This window comes from Electrona antarctica, assembly GCF_951216825.1.
Source record: "Electrona antarctica genome assembly, chromosome: 9".
NCBI classification, from domain to species: Eukaryota; Metazoa; Chordata; class Actinopteri; order Myctophiformes; family Myctophidae; genus Electrona; species Electrona antarctica.
In genome coordinates, this window is record NC_136790.1 from 34,766,061 (window position 1) to 34,783,483 (window position 17,423).

At 40.5% G+C, this 17,423-nt stretch overlaps 2 protein-coding genes across 3 annotated transcripts in view; one reads left to right on the forward strand and one right to left on the reverse strand.

The window, feature by feature from the left end:
• Positions 1–2,091, forward strand: part of LOC306929574 (5'-AMP-activated protein kinase subunit gamma-1-like) — a 9,583-nt gene extending 7,492 nt beyond the window's left edge. The window contains exon 13 of the mRNA XM_079510158.1: positions 1–2,091. This exon is cut by the window's left edge and continues 875 nt beyond it. The gene's annotated coding sequence lies outside the window, so the exon portion shown is untranslated.
• A 249-nt stretch (positions 2,092–2,340) lies between these two features.
• LOC306929767 (activin receptor type-1B-like) lies at positions 2,341–14,262 on the reverse strand. 2 transcript variants are annotated; one of them, XM_079510430.1, is made up of 9 exons: positions 14,115–14,262; positions 9,238–9,483; positions 8,251–8,517; positions 7,501–7,731; positions 7,010–7,177; positions 6,346–6,502; positions 5,688–5,812; positions 5,460–5,530; positions 2,341–5,334 (listed from the first exon to the last, which is right to left on the reverse strand). In XM_079510430.1, the coding sequence occupies exons 1-9, from the start codon at positions 14,176–14,178 to the stop codon at positions 5,209–5,211; spliced, it is 1,455 nt and encodes a 484-aa protein (XP_079366556.1). In that variant the 5' UTR covers positions 14,179–14,262; the 3' UTR covers positions 2,341–5,208. The 2 variants fall into 2 exon arrangements, with proteins under 2 accessions (XP_079366556.1, XP_079366555.1); XM_079510429.1 differs by having other exon boundaries at positions 5,460–5,590.
• Between the last annotated feature and the right edge of the window lie 3,161 nt (positions 14,263–17,423).

Here is a 17,423-nt window from a genome sequence, read left to right on the forward strand (position 1 = left end):
TTCAACCCTTTTCATATCAAGGTCTATTATTTATTCAACATTTGAGCCACGGACCACAGATGAGATTTAGCCTCTCAGACCCAAAACTCAAGAATATTTTGTTGTCGTTGGATACGATTTTGTCCACAATTCCATGATGCATTGATGTTGGTACCATTAGGAGAGATGACAGGCAAACGTTGATCAAAATAATTCCCTAATTGTGTAGACTTCTTGTAAATAAAGTAATGCAGACATTTAACAATAATTTAACTCTTGAGAGCGTAAAATGAAACCAAATGGACCTGGGAGGGTCCATTTGGTTTACGCACTCAAGAGTTGAAGATCTATAAGGGTCTCCATGATTTAGCTGGGGACCACCTGTAATCCCCTCAAGGACCACTGGTGGTCCCCAGACCACTGGTTGAAAACCACTATTAGACAACTGAAAGCTGTCCTTAAACCTAAATGATTTACCAGCATTGCCATGTCCAGAGTCCAGTACACCGAGTTAATCCAAGGATAGCGTTATTTTAAGCACAGTGGAACTTGCAGACTGTATGTGGGTTTCCATCCACCTGTTTTAATGCAAATTTTGAATAATATATGTGTAATTACTAATTAATTGAAATGGCAGGAGGGGAAAAAGGAAACAAATGCTACTTGACAGAAGTGGGAAAGTTGGCATCAAGATGCAGTAATGGTTCAAAGCGAATGTATCAGATGTATTATAATCTGCCGTTGATTGATGCACTGTAATGAACTGCAGGTCGGCTGCATGTAATACAGTGATTTATAACTCATAGAGGTATATTTTTATTATAAACATCTATGATAAATTATGTATTGAAACATTTCTATATTTACCTGTAAATATTCATATATTGGCAACATGTATACACCAGTGTATGTTATAGACCAATGTTGGCTGATACAACTGAGCGATAAATCGTTCAGGGTCTCCTGTAAATGCAAACTCTTCATAACTGATTGGGTTTGGCTGGTGCTCTATTGATTAGGTAATCCTGTTGTGCTCTCTATGGAATGTTCACATTGTTGATAAAGCTTTCTTTTTCCGACATACCGGAAATTCTCTCAAAATTAGTGCAACATTTGGATGGAAACATTAATTGGATATACAGTAATATTTGAGTTATTCTGGCATGTAAGACATGTTGTCTAGTATTGATGGTCTTACTGCAAGTTCTCTTAATTAAAGACAAAGATTTATATTTCATCGTACAACTGTGTTGATTGCTGAAACTAGCTTTAAGCTTGTTCTGTTATTTTCGATGAGCAACACCACTGTACGATGGAGTACAAATGAAGCATAACCTGGGATGCCACTTGAAGCTCCTAAGACAATGAATGATGTGCTCCTGGCGAACTTTTGAATGTCTTTGGTGTACCTGATGTTATAGATTACATTATTGTGCTATATTCCATTTTCCCAATGCACGACCACTGAATATGTATGAGTTGTGTGATTTGCATTTTTGATGTTTTGCATTATGTCAAATTCAACATATCCAATCTTAAGTCTTTTTCAGCTCCACCATTGGTTCAGTTTCTTGTGTTTTCAAATATAAGGTTCAAGACAGTTGGCGATCGTTCAGAAGATAGTTAAGAGGCATCTGGCATGCATGTAATGTAAAGTAAGCCTACAAGGCTTACTCTTATGTGGAAGTTCAGTGTAATTAAAGGGTATTAGCTGCTTCATTGCTGCACAATCTTGGTTAGTGGACCAGTGAGCCGTTGCTTAAAATCATGGTCAAATGTTATTAATGTTTTGCTACAGTCCATTTTCTTTTTAAGGTCTGTCTTCTGGTTTGTGTTAAAGATGACTGATAAATTGGATGGCATGTCACTAAAACAAGTCAGTTTTATTTTCATTTTCATATTCACATTCATTATGAGAATGTTATCAAAATCAATTCCTGTTAAGCCAATCTTGGAATGCAATTTCCTGTGACTCACCCCATTTCCTGTTGCTGACATGGAGTCAGAATGCGATGATATAAAATGTGTACAACTATATTTAAATGCACAGTTTTCTACTAATCTGATGTGAGATTTTAATTTAAGGGATGAGCAATAAATACTCTTATGAGACTTGTTTAATTGCTTCAATAGTTGAGTATGGACATGTCAGTTTTTAGACTGGTCAGGTCAGATGTAGTCTCCCATATCCAGGCTTTCAGAGGACTCCCTCTACTCCGCTTACTGAAGGCAGAGTAGGCGGAGCACAGAGTATATGGCAATGCGAGACTAGATTAGATAATGTGGAACACTGAAGGCCACAAGTACCCGAAGAGCAGGAGGTGGTCCATTTCACACAAACATTCCTTCACAGACAAAAAGGACAGTACATTAAAAAAACAAATATTTATTACTATAGAAGTTACGTACACAAATTGCAATATTCTTTGTTGTATTTTTATATGGATTCAGTTGCCATAGCCTAGATCTGGCCATAGACCTGGGAATTCTCATCACTTCTGAAAACAACCATCTGTTTTTGAGTCACAATCCAGAGTTCATATTAATTCTGTTCTGAAAAAACTTAATTAGATTAAAATTGTTCAGGCTTTGTTCAAATTTGCCAATTACTATATTGTACGAATCTTAGGTATAAATGTAGGTAACATTCACAAACAAAGAGAAGTGCTCCCAGGCCCCACTCTTAACAGTTTAAACATTAGGATCAAGTGCACTCACAATGTCCTATGGACAAAACCTTTATAAATTAACAAAATACAGCGCAGACAAACATGATATTGTAAGTGAAGTAAATACAGATCAAACACATTTCATGCGAGACAGCATTGAGATGTATCAGTAGTTTTCACAAATATAAGGTTACATTTTGTGCTACAGAAGCTTTTTTTTCTCCAGAATTCTTGAGACATCAGATCCTCTTGCAATCTCCAATCAATGAGTTCCTGCAAACTAAGATTGTTATTATGCATAATCATCAAACATTCTCAGTTTTCAGTGATCTGATCTTCAATAAATACTTTAAACTGCAGCCAGGGATAAGAGCAGTTTGGTTCTGGCTCTGAGGTCAGTAGTGCACATAATGGCCTTTAATCAGCCTTTTCATAGGGACGCACAACACAGTCATAAATAAAACGGGGCAACTTCACATCAGTAGTACCTGGTAGTGCTGGTAAAAACATACACGGAGAGACCAAGCTAAAGATATCTAACAGAAAGTTGACTATCTTATATGATACGAACAATTTGCATATTAACAGAGGTATTGTGGTGACTAGAATATGAACATTGACAGAAATATTGATTAAAAATAGCAATTAAAAACAGCAAAACTCAAATAACGTTCTGTAGCAAATTGCAAAATACCGGAGAAATTAAATGTGGGCAATCCTTGTCTCAGTGATTACCATATACTGTAGTCTTGCTTTGGAGGTCAGAAAATACATTTGTAAATCATGTCATTAAAGTACAGAAAAACAGAAACCGTCCATATTCATTTCACCAAGAAAGGTTGCTAGTAGAAAAGATTCAATCATCTAAAACATTATCTAAATATCAAAGTAAATTCAAACCAAAAAATGGAATACATATTTACAGTTTGAGCTTAAAAAGTTATTTCATGTACAGTAGTTATACTTGGCCAGGGAAGACGCCCTGAGGGAAAAACAATGTTGATGTGCTGAGAGAGAGACATAGAAAATAAATATAAATTTAAACCTGCCAACTGTTATTCAGATTCCTGGAGTTAGCATATGTTTAAAATGGCTATAATCACAATAAACATAATCAGGTCTTCATAGTGTTTGCTCATTATCTGCTTGGAGTTTATCGTGTTTTAAAGTGAAAGACCCCTTTAAATAGTAACGGGTGCTACAAAAGACAGGTTCTGGCAATCTACCTTGTGCAAGCTGAAGTTCACACAGTCACAGTGGCAGGCATGACATGCTGTGAACCTCTCCAGGGATTCATCAAATATGTGTGAGCTGTGAGCTGTCACATTGAACAAGGTATATGTGCCTGCAATTAGCATGCCATGGAGCAGCCGTTACTATTCTATAACCTATTGCTATTCCTATTGCTATATCATTGTAAAACAAAAAAAATCCCCTCTTTAAAAATGTGTCCTAATTTTACAGTTGCTAAAGCTAACATTTTGTTTTGGTTTAAACAGACCAAGAAATAAAGTTGCAGATCATTAAGCACACTGAAGACCTGAGGTTCAACAACAGCTTATGGAAATAGCTCTGAGCACCTGGCTGAAAAGCTTCCTGTCTGGCAGGCAGGGTGCCTCTGAATACTCCGGTGACTTTGACGGGCCTCACTTTGAATGTCCATAAGCCTAATATACACTTCACTGATAAACCTAGGTCAGCATTTACACTGGATGACCTTACTGAATTTCACATGCTTACATGTTAATCAGTATACAATGAAGCATGCTGATGTTTAGAGCAACCAGAGATATTCTCTTTTTTTCCACTTTGAGGGTTTTCTCATCAGTTTCACTGTTGCTAGGTGCCTCTGTGCATTTGGGTACAACAATGACAACCCTAAGAAAAAGTTATAATATTCACACAAACACCCATATATTATCCCATCTACTCACTGGGAAAAAGAAACAAGATAAAAACTTCTTCCCACAACTTACTACAATACACAGACTACTGCTATTGGTTACATGTTTATACCTAGCATGATCCGAAAACAGCTTTGAGGAAAGGTACCTACAGCAGATTGTTGCCAAATAGAGAAAGGTGTTCATTTGGAGTCTGCATCCTTGTAAAGGGTTATTTATACTTAGATGCGTGCCGGAGTCTTGCACCAAAAATGGTTGATCTATAAGCTGACATTGCGTGACAGATGTACGCTTGTAGATCAGCTATTTTCTGTGCAAGACTCCAGCACATAACTGAGTGTAACTCAGGCTTTAGCAGGACGTGCAGAGCAGAAGTGGGGCCCACTCTGGGATGGTGCTGTTGGAGTGTTTGAGGACAAGACTGGAAAGGTGTTCTCAGTAGTGTTGCTGGGTAAAGCGAGGTAGGGTTTGTTGAAACTCCGGAGACTTCAGAACTGGCAGGAGTGTTTGTGGTTGAGATAGTTTACGGATTTATTTCACTGTCGGTCGTACGTGCATCTTTTCATTTTTGTGCATTCTTCGAGGAGACCCTGTCTTCTCTCAATGTCCCACAGTCTGAGACAGGGTCGTCCATATCAGGGCGCTGCTCACTCCACTCAGATTTTAATGTCCTCTTGCACGCTGAGCTGAGACAGGGTCTTCTTTATACGTAGGGCAGTCAAGCGGGCTGCTCCGTTGGCATACCAACACTCCCTCATAATCTTGCCCATAACCCGCAGGGCCTGTGGAGGGGATAACAGTTTTAACAGTAAGAAAACTGTGAAAGTGCTGAAAATGGCCAGTTAAAATATGGTGCAGCCATTTAGAACATTTGTACGTTGACAAGTTCATCAATTCCTTCAATTACCTCGTAACTCTGCCACCAATTTGGGATGTTGGGTCGGAGTTTTTGGTCACACACCACCTTCCTCATCTCCTCTATGGAAGGGTCAGAAGGGACCAGGTCATAATAGGGCAGCTGGTACTCTTCGTGGACACCTGATAGTTCAAGGGCAAAGTGGAGGTCAGATCAGCGCTGTGCTCACAGTCGCTGCTACCAACAAAAACAAAGCAGAGTGAAACAGAATAGTCTGACCTCCGCTGTTGCAGCGCCGTGCGATCTCCCAGTAGACCAGTCCCAAAGCGTAGATATCAGCACATTTGAACGAGTCAAAGTGTCTCATGTTGATACTCTCGTCCAGGACCTCGGGGGCCATGTACCTGAGTAAAGAGATATGATCCCAGTTTGTATGGGATTCAAAAACATAGTTTTGGACATATAAATGTTAGGGCTGTGCTCAATTAATTGATGCGATAATCGTATCAATACAGAGGCTACCGATATCGATGCGGCAGGAAATGCTGTGTGACGCGCCTTTAAAAGAAAAACAAAACATCAGCTATGGTGTGTTTGTGTGTGTCTAGTAAGACTCAGATATGAGTTGCAGTAAAATAAATGTAAAGAGAATATTCTATTAATGATTAATGATTAAATCTTTTGCATTTATGCATCAAAACATTATTTATTTTATTTGTATTTATTTCCTTGATTTTTGTTTAAATGTTATCAACTAAGTTTTTCAAATTGATTTAAAAACTTGAAATCTTCTGACAATATATTGTTCAAAGTCAGTCATTATTCAAAATCAACGTGAATCGCGATACATAATCTTATCATGGCCTCTGTATCGTGATACCTATCTATCGTGAGGTTGTAGGCAATACCCAATGTGGACAACTGTGCATGCGTGTACCTCTTGGTGCCCACTCTTTGATTGGGGGCGATGTCAATGGTGTCGGTCATCGACTCGTGGCGGACGGCCAAGCCCAGGTCAGCAATGGCACAGGTGCAGTTCTTTTTCACCAGGATGTTCTTAGACTTGAGATCTCGGTGGGCAATGCCTGGCTTTCCTGCACAGGGACACAAACCGCCTCACAATCATTTGCCAATTTTAAATGCCATGATTCAGCTGATTAATTATTGACCATGTGAACTCTGAGCTGTTATTTGTGAAGAACAAGACAGTTCCATGCGTAAGCGCCGTGTAAATGGATAGATCAAATACAAGACAAAGGTTGTTGGAAGCCATGAAAGGATACGCATTAACCACTTGAGCCCTATTGACCCTACTCTGGGCATGTCATAATAAGGAAAATGCTGTGAAAATAGCAGCTACAAGCTCACAAATATATTTGGTGTAAAGGGAAAAGGTATAAACCCCTGTAAATAAGGTTTAAGTGGTTAATGTTTAAATACAAGGACATGCAATACAACATGCATGTGAGTGAGCGTGTGCGCACACACACAAACACACACATGCACAGAAGCACACACACACACACACACACACACACACACACACACACACACACACACACACACACACACACACACACAAACACACACACACACACAACCTTGAGTTCCAAGAATTTCCATGTGCAGATGAGCGAGGCCGCTGGCTGCAGACAGAGCCAGTTTGATCATCCCTTCGATGGTGACAGCGTAGCGGTTCAGGTAGTCAAAAAGAGAGCCATGCTCATGGTAGTCTGACACCAGCCACAACTGGGTCCATGTCCCATTGTCTTAGTAACGGACAGAAATTGAGAGACAAGATATAAAAAGATGCAAAGTGGGAAAATAGCTCTTGACATGCAAACTAGCATCTGTCATTTATTATCCATTCGGGTATTCAGCAGTAATTTAGAAGGAGTAAACAGGTGTTCATTAGCTTATTTTAAAGATGTTTTAGTCTTGCTTAAAGACCCTTTGACAGGATAAGTAGCGGTTGATGTTCAAACAAAGCAGGGATTGAACCTGGATCCTTTCCAGCATTGGACACTAACCACTAGCTCCCTACTGCTGCGCACACTGTTGTCATGTTACATGCTGTGTATACATACAGTACCTTTGTTGTCAGCCGCTATGAAGCCCAATATATTGTCGTGGCGGAGCATGATGGTCTGGTAGATTTCAGCCTCGCGGAACCAAGAGCGCTCCTCTCTGGATGAGAAGATCTTTACGGCCACGTCACCTCCCCTCCAGCGTCCCCGCCACACTTCTCCGAAGCGCCCCTTCCCAATGATCTCCTGCAGGACAATGGTCCGCGCCACCGTCCGCTGAACAAACAGCGGCAGACCTGCTCAAAGGAGACAGAAGCCAATCAACCGTAAAGCCAACTAGTGTGATTCTGATGTGTACTGGAGAGACGATAAAAACATCCGCACACTGTAGCTCCAAAGAACTGACCAGTGTACATTTTGTCGATGATGACTAAAACTATGACTAAATATACTGACAATTTTGTCAACAAATAAAAACTAGACTAAAAGTGTTAGGGAGGGACTAGTGGAGAAGAGATCCAGTAGAACTAAGACAAGTACATTTATGCTCTTGGTTGTGTTCAGGTGTAACTCTCCGAAAATAGCCGATCTACAAGCTCACAATGTGTCGCAGTGCACACGCATTTCAACGCCTCAACTGTAGATTTAGTCGACTAAAATCTTATGATAGGCCTATTTAGTCAACTAAAACTAGACTAAAACTAAAACCTTTCAGATGACTAAAATATGACTAAAATCTAAAACTGAATGGAATGTTATTCAAAAGACTAAAAACGAAATCAAACTTCGCTGTTAAAATAAACACTGGTACTGACCTGATCCCGAACCAGAAGTGGACATGTCATAAATGAGGTCCTGCAGGGTCCGGTCCTTGGCTGGGTAGAGGTGGTCGCAGGAGGGGTCTTCCACCTCCAGCCTCTGCCTGTGGCTGTAGGCCCTCTGGTGGTACTGGAACAGGAACACGCCCAGCATCAACAGCAGACAAAGCAGGAACACCGGCCCTGCGATGACGGCGACCAGTTCCACGGGACCCCATGGCCCTCCCAGACCAAAACCTCCCACCAGGCCTGACTGAGATGTCACTGGAAGGAGCAGAGACAGACATAGAGAGAAACATCTGTTAAATATAGGCCATTTATAGATGAATATAGCAGGATATATATTGCTTTATCCAGTCAATGCCACTTGCAGGGAGATCAACTGCAACCACTGCAGTTGTGTTTGTTATATTGTGATATACTCTCACATGTTGTTTTGTTTCATTATTTTTGTGATCTGTTTAACTTGTTTGGCTTCCTTTGATTGCTTTAACATCTTTCTGCTTCTGTATTTCTATTTCTGTATAGAGGTTATGCGCGTGACATCATCATCAAACCCGGAAGTTATGCAGGAACGCCTACTGAGTGGCAAAAAACTACTTTCTGGCCTTGACAGCTCATACATCCAAACAGAAAAGTCCTATTTGATTGTATTAAACAACATTAAACAATGTTAAACTCACTTTGCCTGTTGCTTTGCCATTCACTTTAAGCATGCGCATACCCTCTATTATTTGTTCTTGTTCAGCACTGATCTTGGCACGTTGGTACATTGACCTTGGTCGATGTAAACGTGCTATATAAATAAACTTTGATTTGATGTTATCATACTCCTTCAGATCGTTTAATATATAATTGTATTCATAAAAAGAAGAAAGGTATGGATTGCGGCTATAACCCTGAGGACTTTATTGCGTAGGAGGAGGAGTGAGTGAGTGACTAAAGATATGTGGATTGCTGGGAAACATCCAGGGTTCTTCTCACCAGAGGGTACTTTGAGGTCGATGCTGTTGCAGTAATCAGTGTAACAGCAGTGAGTGTTGAGCAGACCCTCGGCACTGAGACAGTAGAACGGCTGGCCAGGGGGGATGAGGTTGTCAAACGTGATGCAGGCGCGGACATGCTGCTCCAGACCATCAATGAAGGAAGTGGAGGCCATGCAAGCCCCATCGGTCTCACACTGGGAACCAGTCTTATCACACTGGAGAGTGGTACAATTACACCAAATGGCTGTGGAGAAGGAGGGTACGAGAGAGGCAATGGATATTGGATACCAATTGTGTGCATGTCAATGGGCGTACATCCTATAATGTCATCATATAATGTCAATGGGCGAACATCCTATAATGAAATTATGTCATGTCAATGGGCGTACATCCTATAATGTCATCTTATAATGTCAATGGGCGAACATCCTATAATGAAATTATGTCATGTCAATGGGCGTACATCCTATAATGAAATTATGTCATGTCAATGGGCGTACATCCTATAATGTCATCCTATAATGTCAATGGGCGAACATCCTATAATGAAATGTCATGTCAATGGGCGTACATCCTATAATGAAATTATGTCATGTCAATGGGCGTACATCCTATAATGAAATTATGTCATGTCAATGGGCGTACATCCTATAATGAAATTATGTCATGTCAATGGGCGTACATCCTATAATGAAATTATGTCATGTCAATGGGCGTACATCCTATAATGAAATTATGTCATGTCAATGGGCGTACATCCTATAATGAAATTGCCTGAATGGGTTGGTCGATTTTTGTTTCACAATTATGAAATTGCAGTGGCAATTACAGTAATTGAAACAAAAAATATTTGGGCAGCTGTTGTTGCACCTTGCCCTCACCTCCTCAGCATTACACAAGGATTAATAACCAGAACATTGTACAAGCTATCTCCCATCCATCAGACTCACATAGGCAATGGTACCGATAAGCACAATGAGCAACGAAGGAATCAAGAAAATGATATAAACGAGCATACTTTTCCACCCACCGCGGGGGAGCGCGGGAGGTGAACTCTGACTGGTTTTTCAATCGTACATATCCACACCTTAGCTAATGGCGTGGGAGTAATGGAGCGGAGGGGTCTTGGAGGAGGTTGGCTTAAAGTGAGGGCATGAGAAACGGTTTGTTACTGTCATTAACCACTTAAGCACTTCATACTTTATTGTATATGCACCACATCACGGCATGTTGTGAGCTTGCAGATGGGCTTTTATTAAAAAATCACACCTGTGTGAAGTGAGGGGCGCTAATATATTAAAGTCTAACTCATGTTGATTAGGTGATGTAATGGTGATGTAAAACAAACGGTGCCAACACAAACATTAAACGTCATTAACAATAAAGAGACAATATGACGTAATGAGGCTCATTATGACGTTCACTTTTCCTAAAATATAGACTCCAGAGTTAATGTGGTTATTGTAGGGATAGACAAAAATGTGACATAATTTATTTGATCAGTGCACACTGCACAGAATGTGTTTCCCAGAAATGTAGCTTCTGTTGTAGGCAGCAGGCTACTTGAATTTCACTGAGAAAGGGGGAGAAAAAGATCTCATTTATCAGGTTTCATTTTTCATATAAAAAACATCCTGTGGGTGGGCAGAGTAAAAGATAAACAAACTGAATATTGATGTGGGATATGACTAATATTCGTATAGAGCTAGCTTGGAACATAAACAATTAAAGTCCTTATATTCAGGTCATGACTGGCGAGGCAAAGTATGTGCAGTTTCATAATATCTTCAAGAACCTTTCAACAACACATACTGTATGCTACACCAAAGCCTGTAATTGTACATTATATTTTATAGTACATGATGTAAGTATTGCTACTCAAAACAAGTTCAGATGAGGTAAATAGGAAGTAGCCTAAATCCAAAGGAATGTGCGACACCGTCGTACGACAAAGTATAAAGTCAGGCTTCAGATGACTGGGGAAAAAAAACAGCCAACACTCCTCTCAGCACCACTTGCCCCTAATCCAGTCAGATCAATACGGTGAATATAAGCATGCAGTGTGTGTTTGTGTGAGTGTGAGTGCGTGTGCGTGTGTGTGTGTGTGTGTGTGTGTGTGTGGAAGGGGGGGGGGGGGGGGGGGGGGGGGGGGTTCACTACAGTATGGGTTCTGTTATTATTACATAGTCAAGAAAGCTGTTTCTGAGCTATGCAAATCTTCTTAGAAGGCTCAATGGTTTTTGGAAACTTTCTGCACTGAATAAAACTCCTGGAATACTCTACTGTAGTAAGTCAACAAAAAGTTCAAATCAATGAATGTCTAAACTATAAAATGTACACTGGGTCAGTGGGTTGTATACAATCCATATCTGAATTTGACTAGTTAGAACTAGTTACCCTTCCATGTATTTCCCAAAGTCTGATCTATTACTTTTATTTTATTATTATAACGTTTTATAGATTCTGTTTAAATGGGTCACTAGTAAGTGAGCTTATATGGGTCACTGTTCTCTTTCTGGTATGCCCCAATTTCCCAAATGTAGAAGTTTGAGAACAAAACCAAAAACAAATGTGTATCCATTACAGGATAAACAGGATAAACAGCAATACTAGTTTTCGTAATAATAAGGGCAAGATAATACTTTTACATATCACACAATAAAATACTGGTTCTTCAACGGTTCATCAGTGCAGGTTATTTGGGGTGGTTAGGATGCTATAGCACTGCTGTCAAGGAACCTGTTAATTGTGGTTCTTTATAAGATTCTCTGGTAGTTCTATAGCTTAGTTTAAACCCCTAAACGCCAATGGTATAAAAGTGCTATACAGATAGCAGATAGATACTGTAGTACCTTTAAGATAGGTGCAATATAGCACCATAAGAGGTTCCCCAGCTATGATTATGATCCAAAATACCATTGTTGTGCAAGCACCATTTATTTTATCGTGTATAGTGTGGTACACTGCCCTACAAAGCCAAAGTGCAGTAAATACATTTTTTGACCATTCTTTTTTAAGCCTGCATGATTTGGAGGTGGGTGGGATAAACAATTATAGGCCTAGCAGATATGAAATTGAATAGGGATATATGTGTAATATGTTGTTTTCATATTCAAAATGGTTTGACCAATTATTTAGAGTACGTTATAATACGTTTATTATGTTATTTTAGTTGAGGTCATGAATTTTGGTGTTTTTAACAGCCATTGCAATGTTATTATATGCCGATAACCACCTATTTGGCTGACCAATTGAAATGTTTTAAAGGGGGTTTTTTTCATTGGTTTTACTAGCAGTAGTAGGCCTACTTCTAGACTTCTAGACAGTGGATTGTGTGTATGTAATTTCTTAAAAATGGCATTCTAGGCAATGGCAGTCTAAAATAATTACTACTGTATACTGACCTGCGGCACAATACATGCTATAATATTATAATAAAGCAACAGTTGCTTTATTTAAGGTTGCACATTTTGCACCATGCACTAGCAAACAAACAACACATCATAAAGACCTATATTCTTCACAACTCTGGTTGTTATGAAGAAAATAAATCAGTAACAAATCCTAAAACTATTGTTTCAGATTAGAGCCACAAATCTCCATGCAGTTTGGAGTTTGGCCATTTATAATCTCTACACTGATAATTGTGCGTGCGTGCGTGCGTGCGTGTGTGTGTGTGTGTGTGTGTGTGTGTGTGTGTGTGTGTGTGTGTGTGTGTGTGTGTGTGTGTGTGTGTGTGTGTGTGTGTGTGTGTGTGTGTGTGTGTGTGTGCATCACATCTCGATCTCGTTACCCATGTTATACAATATAGGCCAAATGAGGACAGGCGCACATAGCTAGCGCATATATATATATATATATATATATATATATATATATAGCGCTAGCTATATAAGGCTACTTAATATCGCCATGTTATACAATAAGGCCAACTGAGGACATATAGAGAGGTAGGGGGAGGCACAGACAGACAGAAAGACACAGACAGGCGATGAATGATTGACTTGCTCTTCATAATACATGCACTGAGGTTTTTGTTAAATTCCAGAAGAGCGCCACACAACCAAAACATTAAAATACCTACATACAAAAAAGCAAACAATGTATTTTTCCCTCAACCAATTAGCAGCTGCAGCAGAGTGTGCTGTTATCCAGCCTAGCTGTTACAGTGACTCTCCCGAGGAATGAGACACATTTATACAGCCGAAATTATTTACATTAATTATTTCCGGCGAGCATTTAAATGTATTCCCCATGTATGACACAATCTGTCGCACAAGAAGAGAGACAAAGAGGGAGATGCTGGTGGTTTAAATGTAGGCTCCGCTATACGTTCTTTCTCGATGAGTCTTAATCATGTGTTATTAACGATCAGCTACAAATCCATTGTGGATTAACGATTTCTTCCTATTGCATTTTGTATTTCTTTTGTTGCACATTTTGATCACCTGAAAGTGTGTTCCTTTTGTTGCATTGATTGTAGTGACTTAATTAATTCAGTGGTTTATAGTTTATTATACGTGTCTGTTGACCTGTGAGGTAGTTGACGTCTGTCTAATATATGTTTACATAAGCACAGCTGACAGCTCATTCAGGATATAGGGCTGGACCCGCCGACCGGCTATAACTAACTTCATAAATAATGACGGGCAGTGACATTGGCTTTACGTGACAAAACAAACGCAGTCACACAACCCTACACGTGTACATGTGTGATGACCTGATTTCATGAGGGTCAAAGCCACTTGTTTGTCTTCCAGATGGCTAACCCTGCTAATGGTAGCTCTGAATCCGTGCGCCATGTTGACAGCGCTCTGCTCTGCACAGCCTCGCTGTCACACATTATTATACAAAAAAACAAGACATTATACTCACCGTTGGACGTTGACTGCAAGGCGGCGTGAAGTGCGATCGTTAGCAAAAGTCCTAAATGATCCATGATCAATATATTCCCGGCGCATTGGATTGCATTAACGCATTGAACTGTTGTCTATTATAGAGAGGCAGTGGAAGGCGTGCTGACAGCGGGCAGCCAGCACTGCCACTCCGCACACTACTAACACGCTCCACCAGCAGGCAGCATAGCAGCGCGCGCCCACACACACACACACACACACACACACACACACACACACACACACACACACACACACACACACGCACACGCACACGCACACACACACACACGCACGCGGGCACATTCGCACACACACACACACACACACACACACACACACACACACACACACTGACTGAGTTGGTTGCATACAATGCACAGTAGCCTAATCTGTGATCAAAACGTTATAGTTATAGTTATATGCAATCAGAACTGCAGCATCACTCCCGATCTTCCGCCTTAGTCTGAAAACCCACCTTTTCAGACTCCATCATGGCCCATAGCACTTACCCTACCCCCCTTAGACAGCACTTCTTAGACTTATATAGCATTTGAAACAGATTTATAGCATGTCATGTAGACAGCACAATAAGTGCATTGTATGTAGTCATAGCACTTCATAGTATATATGTACAGCATAGTATAGCATATATGTATAGTTTATATGTATAGTGTCATTATATAGATATGTTCTAGTTATAGTTTATATGTATAGTGTCATTATGTAGATATGTTCTAGTCACGTTCTTAGGGCCGATTCATACTCCTATTTTACCGCTGTTTCGGCGCTGTAGTGCCGAAATGATTTCGGCTCGTCAGAAATTTTCAGTAGCACCGAAGCGCCGACTTTAGGACGGTACCCGCCCCCCCGAACCTCAAATGACGTCACATTGTAGGCTCAACAGAGCCGAACCGACTTTTATTCGGCTCTAAAATAGGAGTATGAATCGCGCCTTAGCTTACGCATGTTTCGCGATAAATGTATTTTACATATGTGATGTATTCCCATGCTTTTTGTTCTTGCTTAATGTAAGTCGCTCTGGATTAAGAGCGTCTGCTAAATGCCTAAATTGTAAATTGTAAATTGTAGTGATGTGATCACTATCCATATAGGTCTATCCTTCCAATACAGTCTGTTTTATAACTTTTATTCATTTACTATGAAATCGTACATTTCCTGTCAGTCACTCATTATCTCCATACATGGGAATGCCCCCATGGTCTTGTGACATCACGTGACATCATCAGGGATGGAGATCCTTGATGTCATATAGTAAATGCGACCAGCTGTCGCAATTAAGCCCGTATATGATATACGTATATGATAGCCCGTATATGATATTGACCTCAAACCTCAAACCCTTAGATCTCCACATATGGATATAGGCCTATGTCAGAACCTGTTCTGACGTTCCATATGTTGATCCTTCCCCATCCATCCTTCCTCTTCGATGTCTCCCTTTTGACTGATACCTGTCCATTCAAACTCTAAGACGGGCCTGCCCCAAAGTTATTAATGCAGCCGCGCCCGGCAGCCGGCGAAAACTAGAGTTCTCAACAGGCCCGAAAATTAAGGCCCGGCCCTACTTGGGCCCTCATCAAATCCTGTACACTCAATAGAATGTCACCGCTACCACCCTTAGATCTCCATAGGAGCTGACCTGTTCTGACATTCCATATGTTGATCTGACCTCATCAAACCCTGCATGTACACTCAAGGCATGCTCCTTATATGGCCAGTACAGAATTCAATCCATGTTGAACTTTGGCATGGGGGCATGCCAAAGCGCCAGCGCTCCCCCAGCAGTCTGCCGTCAACGAGGCGGATGCGTGCACGCAAGGGCAAGGTCAATTCTCGCCCTTTAGGGCCCATACCCGAGGCGGGGTTGGCGAAAGGGCCTAGCGTGTGTGCTATACACACACGCTAGTTTGTATGTTCTCCCCATGTCCCCTAGGCTACATGCAGTAATCCTGGTCTCTAAACTACCTCCCCCTGGCCAGCCGGGGTGCCTGATGGAGCGGAAAGGAACTGGTCGGAATAACGTGTTCCTTCCACACGCTACGTCTGGCCGGGGAAACTCTCCTGTCAGGTGAAAAGAAGCAGCTTGGACTCCTCATGCATAAAAGGAAACATGAGGTCAGTCCGCTGCCCCCCCAGGTTGGCAGAGGAAGGATTACATTAGATAATTGACACTGGGTGAAAATCGTGGGATAAAAAAAAGACATACACAAAGAACAATAATAATGAAAAATAGCTTCACTTGTTTTGTTCCTCCATTTTTGGTATCAAACCTAATTTAAGCTTTATTTTATTGTTAAATTACAACTTTTGTCTTGATGAAGTCTTACTACTGTCAGCTGATGCACTTTTGGGGGAAAGCTAAATAAGATATCTAGCACAAATGTTCTCCTATACTCCTATAATCTTCAAATGCGTTGTAGTCAGAAGTTGAACTAATTTCCTCTCACCACCTCTGGCTTCCTAGTATATATATCATGCCATCTCTTGTGTCATTCATATAAGCAGGTCTACTGTATGAGATGGGGATTATAGACTTCAATTATGCATGGTTCTCCAGTATACTCAACTGCCCACAGCCTTTGCACACACAACTGATTGAATAGATAGTGTATACATAGCCTACCGATATATCCTTTATGTATGATTCTAAACAAATATCATATACGTTTATATGCTGCACCGATATATAACAATTTCAGTGTACAGATTCAAGAACTGCAACTTCAAGTCACAAACCCATCAAAGGGTTTTGATGTAGGACTTTATGACCTGACGAAGATGTGACAGATACATCGAAACGTTGTCATTTTATTGCCTGCACCCTGTTGAATAAATAAGGCTCAAATTGTCTGAGATGCTCCAGTGCCTTCCTTCTACCTGCTACCAGTCCTGCTTCTGAGATGCACCAGACCAGCCTACCACACTACCACAGGCTTGAGGCGCAGTGGAACCCCCTTGTGTTTTGATGTAGGACTGTTGGCAAACTAAATATATACAAGAATAAAGTACATAAGATCTGGAGTATCAGATAAAAAAATATATATTTTTAATACAATGTTTGCTTGTGAGCAGTTTCTTTACAGTACAGTATATTTTCATGCATGTTCTTGTTGCACGTCTTGGCAGTGTCTCACATGAATGATGAGGTAGGTATACCCCCCCCCCCCCCCCCCCCCCCCCCAGTATTTACTAATTAAGTCAATTATTTGATTTTAAAGAAATACATTAAAAACGATTAATTATTCTGATACATACTTGTTGCTGA